The 13,213-nt window shown below is 34.5% G+C and overlaps 1 protein-coding gene across 1 annotated transcript; it reads left to right on the plus strand.

Annotated features, from left to right (window-relative positions):
• Nucleotides 1–5,078: 5,078 nt before the first annotated feature.
• LOC109337700 (zinc finger BED domain-containing protein RICESLEEPER 2-like) lies at nucleotides 5,079–9,969 on the plus strand (the record flags this gene model as incomplete). Its single annotated transcript, XM_019574726.1, has 2 exons — nucleotides 5,079–5,259; nucleotides 7,900–9,969. Coding segments are annotated over exons 1-2 (2,251 nt in total), but the record flags the coding sequence as incomplete, so codon positions are not given.
• Nucleotides 9,970–13,213: the final 3,244 nt, after the last annotated feature.

Below are 13,213 nucleotides of genomic sequence, written 5' to 3' on the forward strand. Positions count from 1 at the left end.
CATAAAAATAAAAATACAAATATATATATTGATTGTGCCTTACGTTAAACCATACACATTCATATACTTTTCCTCCCATATTTATCATAAAACCGTGACACAAAACGTGGCCATTATATAAAAGTGTTATTCCGCGAGTCAAATTAAGTTTCAGGCAAGAACGATCGACAAAGAAAGCAAACCATCCCCTGAAGGTTCACATCACTAATCCAACTTCTCTGAGAGAGCTTCATGCTATTAGCCTTTGAAACGTGGTCTACAAGTTAATCACTAATGTGTTGGTTCAGAGGTTACGACCTTTTTTGGATGAATTAGTTGGTCCACTCCAAAGTAGCTTCATTTCTGGAAGAGGGACAATTGACAATATTATTCTGGTTCAAGAGGTTCTGCACCATATTCATAAATCCGAGGTCAGGAAAGGTGTCATGGCTTTCAAGGTGGATCTTGATAAGGCTTATGACAGAGTCAACTGAGATTTCCTTCAAGATGCTCTTTTGCATTTTGGTTTCCCTTCTATAATTGTTCACCTGATTATGTCTGTGTCCGCTCAGGGGAGGTGTCCCTTTTGTGGAACGGGTCTTGACTAGAGGGGTTTAAGCCTGCTAGGGGTCTTCAACAAGGGAATCACATGTCCCTCTTCTTGTCTGTTCTTTGCATGGAGAAGTTGTATCTTCTCATTTCTCATAAAATGGAGCTTGGTGAATGGCATCTGATAAGGATTTCACGAAGTGGTCCCCATATCTCTCACCTGCTTTTTGTAGATGATGTTCTCTTGTTTTGTAAGGCTACCAATTCTCAGGTCTAGATGGTGTCATCAACTCTTCAAGAGTTTTGTCAAGCTTCAGGATTGAAGGTCAATGTGCAAAAATCAAAGTTTAATTGTTCGGAGAAGGTGACAAATAGAAGAAAGGCCAACTTTATGAATGTTCAGATGATGTTCTCTGGGTATTCCTCTTTTTTAGGGAAAGGTTACTAGAAGTGTCTTTAACCCTATCCTGGAGAAAATTCAGAAGCGTATGGCCACTTGAAAAGCTAACCTCCTAAATAAGGCAGGTCGCGTGTGACTTGCAAAGTCTGTTATTTCTTTGATCCCGATCTACACCATGCAGGTTATGTGGTTTCCTGAAAGTGTTTGTCATAGCATCGATAAGACGACTAGGAATTTTGTTTGGAGTGGTGATGTTAACAAAAGAAGTCTTAATCTGGTGAGTTGAGATATTCTCATAAAGCATCAGTATGATGGTGGTCTTGGGCTTAGGGATTCCAAAACAATGAATACTTCTCTTCTCGGTAAGATGTGTTGGAATATGTTTAATAATGGTGTTAAGTTGTAGTGTAAAGTCCTGCAAGATAAGTACCAGGGTGGTAAATCTTTGATGTTTGCTCTGCCTAAGACAATAATGTCTTATACTTTGAGGAGCATTGTGAAAGCTTCTCATGTCCTTAAGGAGGGCTTCTCCCTGCTCTTGGGAAGTGGGGATTGTTCGTTGTGGTATAAAAATTGGTATGGCCTAGACATGTTATGCAGCCATGTTAACTTTATGCATATTTCAGATACTCAGCTCCAAGTTAAGGATCTTTGGAATGAAGGCAATTGAGATTTCTCTACACTTTACACTTTGGTTCCCTCTAAGGTAACAAATTTCATTTGTAGCAAATTTTTCCCAGGTTCTATTGTTGAAGAAGATGGTTGGATTTGGGATGGTAATGCATCAGGAACTTATACTGCCAAGTCTAGGTATTCATGGCTTAAGCAGCTTGAAGATGATGAAGATTATTCCATTAATGTTTGGAGACTATTTTGGCGTCATGGAATTCCTGAGAAGGTGAGATCCATGTTATGGTTAGGATTTCATAAGGCGTTACCTTCCAATGATCTTCGTCACAAAAGGAACATGACCATAAATTCTATTTGTATGAGATGCCAAATAGGTGTTGAAGATCGCATGCATATATTCAGAGACTGTACAAACTTTTCCTTGTTATGGTTGAGATTTGGATGGACATCTTCTTCCTTTTGGGTGATTCAGTCCTTTAGAAGCTGGATTTTGGACAATTGTAAGGGGAGCAATGATAGTTTTTTTTTTGCAGGTGTCTGGTGGACTTGGAGATAGAGGAACAATATCACCTTTGACGATTGCCATTGGAATATTAATTTGGTACTTCGCTATGCTCACAATGATTTTTGGGAGTGGCGTCAGTTGGGGAGTAATGCAGACCTATATGTTAATACTCTCCTAGTTCATTGGTATTGCCCTCGGGTTGGCCAAATTAAAATTAATGTCGACGGGAGTTGTATAAGTGGTTCCAATATTATGGGAGAGGGTGGTGTTTTTTGAGACCATAATGGGAGGTGACTTTCAGGATTTTCAGCAAACTTCGGACATGGATCCTCTATTGTAGCAGAATTGTTGGCCACAGAGCGGGGTCTTGAATGTGGAAATTAAGTTTGTTGTAAGAGAAGCTAACATGGTTGTTGATTTCTTGGATAAGTTAGGATCTCACTCCTTTGTTCAAGATTAAGTTTGAAGCTCAGTCCCAATTGGTTGTTAAAGTTATCTTGACTAAGATCTCTTTGTTTTGCCTTAGTTTATTGTTGTTTTGTGTTTCTTTCTAATGTACCAAAAGAACTCCAATTGATCATTATCACATGGATAATTGAGAAATTCGAGTTTTAATGATATATGTCTAAGGTGTAACTTCCATGAGTTAAAGAGATATTTTTTTGGTTATTGATTAAGGATATATGTTTTTGGTTTTGCATAAAATGAAAGATAACACAAGTTAGTGAGTTTTTTTATAAGTGAATAATTTATTAAATGAAGGAAAAATTACATACAAAAAAAAATACAAAAAATAATAACCAGCAACAATAAACCTTTATCCTAACAGTAACATTTCCAACATAAAGTTAGATTCTTAAATCCCTCCTACATACACACGATTATGTTGTTGAAGATAACGTCATTTCGACACAAGTGAATGATTTGATGATTTGTATTATTTTGTATCTTAATAATTTCACATCATCTAATTAGTCACTAATGTGAATGATTATGGTTGCTAGCACAGATCACATGCTCTTATTAACATTAATCTCAAAATAATTAAAGTACAAATAATTTGAAGCTAGTATTTTAAAAAATTAAAAATATAATAAATCCTAATTAAATTTAGTATATCTTAACTAAGTGCATGTTTGGTTCAGCTTATATTTTGTAGCTTATATTTATTTTTTGAAAAAATAAAGTGAAAATGTAAACTATGTATGTTTGGCAACCAAATGAAATTATAAACTCCGCATTTTTTTTTTGAAAAAACAAGCACAAAGTATAAGCTCCAAAATCATGCGCTGATTTATTTTTCTCTTAGATTATTTTTTTTCAATTTTTTCACTTCCCATTTTACCTCATCATAACTTTATTTCTCTCATTCTTTTTACTCTTTCATCAAACACCATAACTCTTCACAACATCACCCCAAGCTCCATAACTCTCTTTTTCCTCCAAGTTTTTATCACCACCAAACTATATTACTCCTCATAACTCTCCCTTTCCTCTCTCTCTCTCTCTATCACCACCTACTTCCACAACTCCCTACAACTCATTTTCCTCCCTCTCTACTCCCTTATGAAACAACAATATCACTCACCTTGATCCATCTCCTCATCCTTCCATCTTCATAGCAGAATCACTATATGATATTACTTTTTTATTTTGTTTTGTGATATTGTTTTGCTTTCTCTACTTCTCAATGTTTCTTTATTTCTAGAATCCTTGTATCTCCACTATTTCTTTATTTCTCTCATCTTATTTCATTTTCTCATTGTTTCTTTATTTCTTAATGTTTCTTAGATTTGTTTCTGGATCGAGGATTGAGTAACATATTGCTTTTATTTACCATATTGGTTTTATTTAAAATTCCATACAAGCCAAAAATGTAGGGGTTGTTAGAACATATCCTTGAAGACCTTCCATTTTCATTTTCTCAGCATTTTGGACTCTCACTCAAGGTAGAGATTCTCGCTTGAGTAAGCAAGGCAATTGTTTTAAGTAGATGTGCCTCACTTGGGCGACAGGTGTCGCCTGGGCGAGAGACCTATAGAGATTTTGGCCTTCAATCATGGAATTGTCGCTTGAGCGCCAGCCTCTTGCTTAGGCGGGAGGCAGACTTGGGCTTCGGCGACCCTCTCGCTTGGGCGAGGGATCCATAGCTTATTTTCCACAATTTCCATCTTTTTCAATCTTTGTTATAAATATGAGTTGATTAGTCTTGAAGTATATAGTTGTCTAAGTTTTAACAAGTATTAATTTTGATTTATGAAAAGATAGAATGAAAAATGTTCAAGAGAAAAATAAGTCTCCAGTGGATCATTCCTCTAATGAAGGAGAAAGAAAATCAGAAAAATGGAAAGATAGTACAGTTAAGCTTTTAATTGATTGTCCTATAGAGCAAGCAAATTTAGGGGAACAAACTGGTAGTGACTTGACTTCAACCAGGTGGAGGAAATCTAAGGCAAAATTTAGGATTGTCAATAAAATATCATTTGATGAGAGTCAAATTAAGAACAAGTGGGAACACTTAAAAAATGGAAAACGTGGTATAAAATATTTGGAAAGGATACTAGACTAGGTTGGAATCCTAATAAAAATAATTTTGAAGCATCGACTGAGTGGTGGGAAAGAAAAATCTTGGAAAGTTTTAACATTGAGAGTTGATAAATCAAAGTGTGATTATTATTTATTAAATTGGTGGTAATCTTAATAATTGTATCTTGGTAATTGTAGGAGCAACCTAAAGCAAAACAATTCAAAAAGAAAGGTTTAAAATTTAAAGATAAATTGACATCAATATTGCTCACGGTACAGCCACTGGTGAACATGCATGGGCACCATAATCAGGTGTATTACCTAGTAATGTTCCAAACTCGGACTCATATGAGGGTTCAGGGGATAGTGAAGACCCAACTGTTGGTGCAAGTACTAGGGGGTGGTCCTAGTGTTGGTTGTACTAATGAATTTAAAATTTAAAATTGAACAACTCTGAAGGTAATTCTTTGGGTGGAAGGAAAATAAAATATGGTGGTTCAATATCATAGAGAGAGTAAGAAAGTACAACATAAGAAGCTCACTAATTATCTTGATAAAGTACTAGGAGCAGTTCAGTCTCGCACTAGAGGTCCTATAAATGATATAAATGAAAAATTGAGTGATCGTCTTTCTATTGTCAATGTCATATGTGATGTTAAGAAGCTGCCTGGTATGGAACCTGGTTCTAAATTACTTGCTCAATCCAGCCATGTCTTGAGAGACATAGAAATAAGGAAACTATATGTGGCTCAAGGAGATGAAGACTCAAAGCTTAACTTTTTGTTATATGAAATTGATTCTCTAAGGGGATAAACTATTAGATTGTACTATTTTTAATTGTCACTTCTATAATTGATAACATATGTAGTTGTTAATGTTGGTTGTTATTATTATTAGTCATTAGGAAGTAGTCTCTTTTAATTCACAAACTCGTGTCTTTTTAATGATATTAACTATTTATTTTGTATTTATAGTATGTACCTTAATTTGTGTTGATCTACTTTGATAGCCAATAATTTGTATCTTGTATTGATGTGTTGCATGAAAAACTATTTTCACTAACATATAAAAAGATGTGTGCAGGAAAAGCTCTTACTATTTTACAAATGGTTATCACATCTCATCACAGTATCACAATAATTCAAATGAAGAAGATTTTGACAATACATAAGAAGATATATTATTTCTACCAACAATGAGTGTTGTATTGATTGTTGATCATAGCTTGAAATATTTGTGCAAAGAATCATGTCGAACTAGTGCACTAACAGGACATGAATGGGCTCAAGAACTATTATTTGGCCATGGCATCCGTTGTTATGAAAATTTTAGAATGGAAAAACATGTTTTCACACACTTTTATGACACATTAGTTAAACATGGATTAAGACATACTACAAGCATAGGGGTGTATGAAATGGTTGGCATGTTTATGCTTATTGTTGGACATGGAGTAGGTAATAGAATTACACAAGAAAGATTTCAACAATAAGGTGAAACTGTTAGTAGATGTTTCCACAAAGTTTTAGTAGCTTGTTTAAAGTTATCCATGGAACTGATCAAGCCCCAAGATCTTGATTTCAATAATGTTCATTCATGGATTCAATATAACCCAAAGTATTTGCATTTCAAAAATTGCATTGGTGCAATTGATGGAACTCATGTTCCTTGTATAGTGCCTCAAACTGAACATGCAAAATATATAGGTAGAAAGGGGTACGCGAGTCAGAATGTCATAGTCATGTGTGATTGGGATATGTTGTTATCGTAGCTCACAATATTTCTGAATGGCACGAAATAATTGTTACTAACTTAGTCACGACCAGGTCGCTCTCTTTAAGACGTTCTATGGTACCATAAAATTGTGCAAGCTAACTATCAATCACTACATCCTCAGGATAAAACAGTTCAGTTCTCTGTTATACAGTTTCTTACAACACTGTAAGAATCACTCTCGAATAGACCCATAATATGGCTACCAGTGTCAATTCTCGAATTCCCACAGTATGGCTACTCGTGCCAATTCTTTTTCCACAATACTGACTACCAATGTCAGTTCTCAAAATTCCTACTTTGACTGCCTTTGCCAATTCTCAAGTCTCACAGAAAGAAAGAGGGAGAAGGTTGTAGGAAATGCGTCGGTGGAATATAAGGGAGAGAAAGAGAAGTTGAGATGTAAACGCCTTCAACTTGGTGCAAATTATAATAAGGTAATGAGGCCTCTATTTATAGCCTAAGGCCTCCAACGTCTCTTCCACCAGCAACTCTATTACCAAAGGTTCTATCATAATGATTGAGATCTCCTCCAACAGCTCTCTAATGACTCTTTCCTTGTTGCATGTGTGTGTAAGCCCAAAAGGCCTCAGAAATTAAATAAATTAATAAATAAATAAATAGGGGTGTAAGCAGTTCCGGTTTAAACCGTGAAACAGATGAAACCGAACCGAACCGAACCACAAAATGCAGTTCGGTTCGGTTCCACGTTTCGGTTCGGTTTTTTTTATTTGGAACCATTTAAGTTCGGTTCGGTTCACGGTTTTGGAAATATTGGAACCGTTGGAACCGAAATGAACCGCATACTAAAAAATATTTTTTTTTATATATATTTGGATGGTTAGGATTTAAAGTTAGGAGATAAAATATAATTTAAAATTATTAATACAAGTAGACTATAAATAACTAAATAAGAGGCAAATTATACAACTAGAACAGAAAATACAAAAAAAAAAAATAAAAAAAAAATAAAGAAGCAAAATAAAGAAACAAAATAAAGGAACAAATTAAAAACTAAAGAAAGAAAGTAAACTAAAAGTAAGGAAGAAATGGAACGTCACTGCAGCATCAGATAGAATTAGAAAATAAAGAAGAAGAAAGAAAGAAGAGAGGGAAGAAGAAAGAAAATAGAGAAGAAGAAAGAAAAGAAAAGAAGAAAGAAAAGAGAAAGGTGAAGACCCAAGATCCAGCTTCCTAGGTGTGACTCCATAGATCTAGCTTCTTGTCATTCACAATTTATCCTTTTAATATTCTTTTTATGCTTATGCAAGTTTTTATATTCCTTATGCTTATGGAAGGTTTCAGTACATGAAAATTTATCATTGAAATAAAAGGAAACAGTTATGCAAGGAAGATCGAATTTAAAGTTTGAAAAGAATAAACAAATCCATTGTACCCTAAGCCGAAGTGGTAAAAAATATATTGCATAATATTTGTTATAATTAGAGTTTGGTGATGATAAGTAATTCAATGTTATTTTCTACTTTCCTATCCATTGTATTCACTGACTATGTATTTTTTTTAAATTATGAATCAGGCAAGATGAGTAAAACCCCGAATACAAGTGGAACTGAAGTTGGTAGTGCACCAACTCCCACAACTCCAACAAGTGGAACACATGTAGCATCTATTGAAATTACAAGTGAGGCTCCATCTATAAAAGAGGTAAGTGCTAAACGAAAGTCTTCTAGAGCTGCCTCTATTGTATGGGATGATTTTAAGAAGGAAACTAATAAGGTTGTTTGTCGTCATTGTGCAAGAGAATATTCATTAAATAGTGCAACAACTACATTGAGCAAACATATAGATAAGTGTGTAAAAAATCCAAATAAAATGCATGACAAGAAGAAAAAGACCATAGCTCTAGGGAAATATAGTGAGGGTGAAGGAACTATATCTATGAAGCTTGTTGAATTTAAGCAAGAGGAATGTAGAGCTGAATTGGCTAAAATGATAATGATAGATGAGCTTCCATTTAAGTTTGTTGAGAATCGTGGGTTTAGATCTTTTATGAGCAAGGCTCAACCACGATTCAAAGTTCCTACTCGTGTGACTATTGCTAAGGATTGCATGCAACTCTATAGGGAAGAAAAAGTATTATTGAAATCTTTGTTGGAGCTTAATCATCAAATGGTTTCATTCACAACCGATACTTGGACTTCCATTCAAAACATGAACTACATGTGTGTGACTGCCCATTTTATTGATGAGGGATGGGAATTACATAGATATATATTGAGTTTTGCATTGATTCCAGACCATAGGGGGGAAACCATAGGAAGGGCCTTAGAGCAATGCATGAAAGATTGGGGAATTATTAAAATTTGCACTATAACTGTAGATAATGCTAGTTCTAACAATACTGCATTGTCATATTTGCATAGAGGCATGGATGATTGGAATGGTACTACCCTTTTGAATGGAGAGTATATGCATATGAGGTGTAATGCTCATATTTTGAATTTAATTGTTACTGATGGTTTGAAGGAGATAGATGCTTCTGTTGCTAGGATAAGGGCTTCTTGTAAGTATGTCACTTCTTCTCCACAAAGAGCCGCTAGTTTTAGAAAGTGTGTTGATGTTGTAAAAATAAATTGCACTAAAGAAATACTTCTTGATATGCCAACTCGGTGGAATTCTGCATATTTGATGTTAGAAGTAGCTGAAAAGTATGAAAAAGCATTTTCTCGCCTAAGGTATGATGATGACGATTATTTCACAGCTATTACTAAAGAGGGGGGTGTTCCGTCACTACAAGATTGGAATCGTGCTCGTGTTTTTATTAAGTTCTTAAAGATTTTCTATGATGCTACCCTTGCTTTTTCTGGGTCATTGAATACCACTTCTAATGTCTTCTTTGACAAGTTATTTCAGATTCAAATCAACTTAGGTAATTGGATACAAAGTGAGGATTTAGTACTAAGAAGAATGGCATCAAATATGAAGGAGAAATTTGATAAGTATTGGGACATTGAGCATATAAATTATTTGTTGTTTGTTGCTGTTTTCCTTGATCCAAGGTATAAGTTGGCATTTATCGAGCTTTGCTTTAAACACATGTATGAAGAAAATAAAGCAGATGAGGCATTAGAAAAATTGAGAGGTCTAATCAAAAGAATATTTGATCAATATGTTGTATGGTATCATATACCCCATGAGAGTGGTGATACTAGTGGCGAAACCATAAATACAATGTCCATAAGTCAAGTTGCTCAAAATTATGATGATCCTAGTGCTATGGTCAAGGAACTGCACAGAAAAAATGTGAGGAAAAAGCAAGGTGGTATCAAGAAAAGTGAGTTGGATAGATACTTAGATGATGATTTTGAGGAACTACCTGATGATGATCCATTTGATATTTTAAAATGGTGGAAAGGCAAGTCAGTCAAGTACCATGTTCTTTCACGCATGGGTAGGGATATATTAGCTATCCCAGTTTCTACGGTGTCTTCCGAGAGTGCATTTATCACTGGAGGTCGCGTTCTTGACTCATATCGTAGTTCATTGCGCCCTTCTACAGTTGAGGCTTTGATTTGTGCTCAAAATTGGTTAAAGAAACAACCTAAGAAGATTAATTTTCCAAGTCATGTACTTGAAGCTGAATCAGGTATAGTTATAAATTTTGTATTGTTAGTTATTATACATTTTTATTTATACTATTTTATACTTTATTGATGTTTGTTTTATTTCAATATTTTATTAGAGCTGACAGTAGGTATTAGTGGATTATAGGAACAAGATAATATCATTGGTGGACCAATGCTTGATGATTAATTTATCAATTTAAATTAAGGTAATATATTGTTGAATAAGTTACTATTTATTACAATTGTTTTGCATGATCACTAACTCATTATTGAATATGTCATTGTTTAGTGTTTATTACAATTGGTCAAAGAGCATATGCATATTGAGGAAACTACTGATGTGAACTTATATACCAAGCTAGCCAAAGAAGAATTCATATTTTTACTTCCTAGTAGGTGACTAGGTGTTACTATTATTGGATATTGTCCAAGATTTTGTGGACTAAAATTTCAAGTTTGTAGTATGTTGATTTGTTGAGTTAATTATTGTTTTACTAGAAAAAGTATTGAACTTAATATTGAATATTTTATTATTGATGAGTTTAGTATTCAATTCTATATTTTCCTCATTTTGTTCAATTATTTCTTGAAGGATTTTTTTTAAACAAGTTAAAAAACCGCGGAACCGAACCGAACCGAACTGCCAATGAACGGTACGGTTTGGTTCGGTTCCTAAATAAATTTTGCGGTTAATTGAATAAAATCGAACCATATCTTTATGTTCGGTTCGGTCACTAAATTGCATCAAAAACCGAACCGAACTTTTACACCCCTATAAATAAATACTTTATTTAAAAGAATGTTGGGCTGCAACTTAAGGCTTATAAAGCCTTTCAACTTCCATCCTCCAAGCAAAGTGAGACTAGTGAGTTTTTCATTTCACTTCAAAACAAAATTCTTTCAACAAATTCCAACAACCCCCACTTGAATTTAAAAAAACGATTTCCAGGAATTTCTGTGGTCTCAATAAGATTGTGGATAAACAAAGGTGTCATGTGACTTGAACCTTTGTATAGTGAATAAGATCCAGATTTTACTAGAGTGACTCGTAGTCTTGAACTCTATCTCCAGCATCAAACCACACACAACCTTTTCAAATGTGTATTCTGTAGAGCATGTGCGTTAAAGGTCATGCACGTCTATCCCAATATAGTAAACGCTCTAGAAATTTATGCCCCAAAATTTCATAGGAAACGGCTCCCACTTCCACATTCATATAGGTGAGTCTATCAAGAGTACTCATATAGCCTAGGTACTCCACTCCAATTAGAATATAGATCTCATTAAGAGTTTAACTCATCCTTACATATGTTGCAAGAATCATGCTTATCATAATTTTATAGCATGTTCATTCTCGTATCACATCACGACTTGTTATTACCCACTGAACCTATTTCTTGGGATCTCCAGTCAGTTAAGTCGGATTACTATCATGAGTGATCCTCGTTCTAAGGGCAATATTCCCATACTATGAGAAGTATTATGGACTTTCTCTCTAGCTAGCCCTTTCGTCAAAGGATTTGCTAAGTTATTCTCAGTGCATACATAATCCACTCTAACAGCTCCTGTAGAGAGTAACTCTCTAATAGTGTTGTACTTACGACGAATTTGTCGTTTCTTACTGTTATAAAAGTGGTTCTCAATTTTTGCAATAGTCGCGGTACTATCACAATGGATCACTAATTGTTGCTAGTGCTATTATCTCAACTTCCATAGTGGATTGAGCCAAAATAATATGTTTCTTTGACTTCTAAGAAACAGCCCCACTAGTTATGCTACATATATAGCCACTGGTTTCTTTGGAATCATCTAAAAGAGTGTTCCAATCAACATCGTTGAATCCTTCTAGGAGATATGGAAACCTTCCGTAATGTAATCGAAGGTTCATCATTTTTTTAAGGTATATCATTACCCTTTCTGTAGCATGTTAATGCTCCATACCAGGTCTACTTGTAAACCTGCATCATAATCCCACAAATAGGCAATGTCGAGTCTAGTGCAATCAGTGGCATACCAAAGGCTGACAATGATGCTAGCATACTCAGTTTGCCTTACACTTTCACCAGTGTTCTTAAACAGTTTTACACTTGAACCATATGGTGTGCTAGCAGGTTTACAATCAAAGTATTTAAATTTCTTTAAGATCTTTTTCACATAGTGAGATTGATCCAAAGAAATTCCTTCTTTTGACCTAGTAATTTTTATACCAAAGATTACACTTGCCTCTTCAAGATCTTTCATATCAAAGTTGTTACACAACAATGATTTCACATTATTCCTAACATGAATATTGGAACCAAATATGAGTAGGTCGTCTACATAGAGACATATGATAGTGCAAATGTCATTTTATGATTTATAATAAATGCATTTGTCACTTTTATTCACCTTAAACTCATTCGAGATCATTAAGTCGTTAAACTTTTCATGCCACTATTTAGGTGTTTGCTTAAGACCATACAACGACTTATCTAACTTGCAAACCTTATTTTCTTTCCCATGTATTACAACACCTTCAGGTTGTTCCATATAGATTTCTTCTTCCAAATCACCATTTACGAAAGCACTCTTAACATCCATTTGATATACTAATAAATTATGTATCGCAGCAAGCGAAATTAGTACTCTAATGGATGTTATTCTAGTAACATATGAAAATGTGTCGAAGAAATCTATATTATCCTTTTGCCTGAAACCCTTAGCTATTAGGTGAGCCTTGTATTTATCCATTGTGTCATCACGTTTCAACTTCTTTTTCAATATCCACTTATAACCAATAAGTTGGCAACTAGGAGGCAAATCAGCTAAATGTCAGGTCTTGTTAGACTCTAGAGAATCCATTTCATCATTTATGGCCTCTTGCCAGAAATCAACATCCAAAGAAATCAAAGCTTCTTGGAGAGTTGATGGATCATCTTTCAATGTATAGACCATATAATCAGATCCATACTCTGTAGATGTCCTGGTTCTTTTACTTCCTCTAGGTTCTATTTCTAACTAATCGTTATTAACATTATTGTTAATCACAGGTATGTTACTAGTTGTTCTGACCACATTATTCCTCAATTTAAAAGGGAATTTCATTTTATTGAAGTCTGCATCGTTAGACTCAATGATCACTTTTGTATTAAAGTTATAAAACCTGTATGCCTTGTTGTTTACAGCATACCCAATGAGCACACATTCATATGTTCTACTTGCGAGTTTAACTTTCATGAGGTCTGGTATCCGTACATAGGTCAGACAACTTCAAGTTCTCAAATA

This window comes from Lupinus angustifolius, unplaced genomic scaffold, assembly GCF_001865875.1.
Source record: "Lupinus angustifolius cultivar Tanjil unplaced genomic scaffold, LupAngTanjil_v1.0 Scaffold_9_169, whole genome shotgun sequence".
Classification (NCBI taxonomy): Eukaryota; Viridiplantae; Streptophyta; class Magnoliopsida; order Fabales; family Fabaceae; genus Lupinus; species Lupinus angustifolius.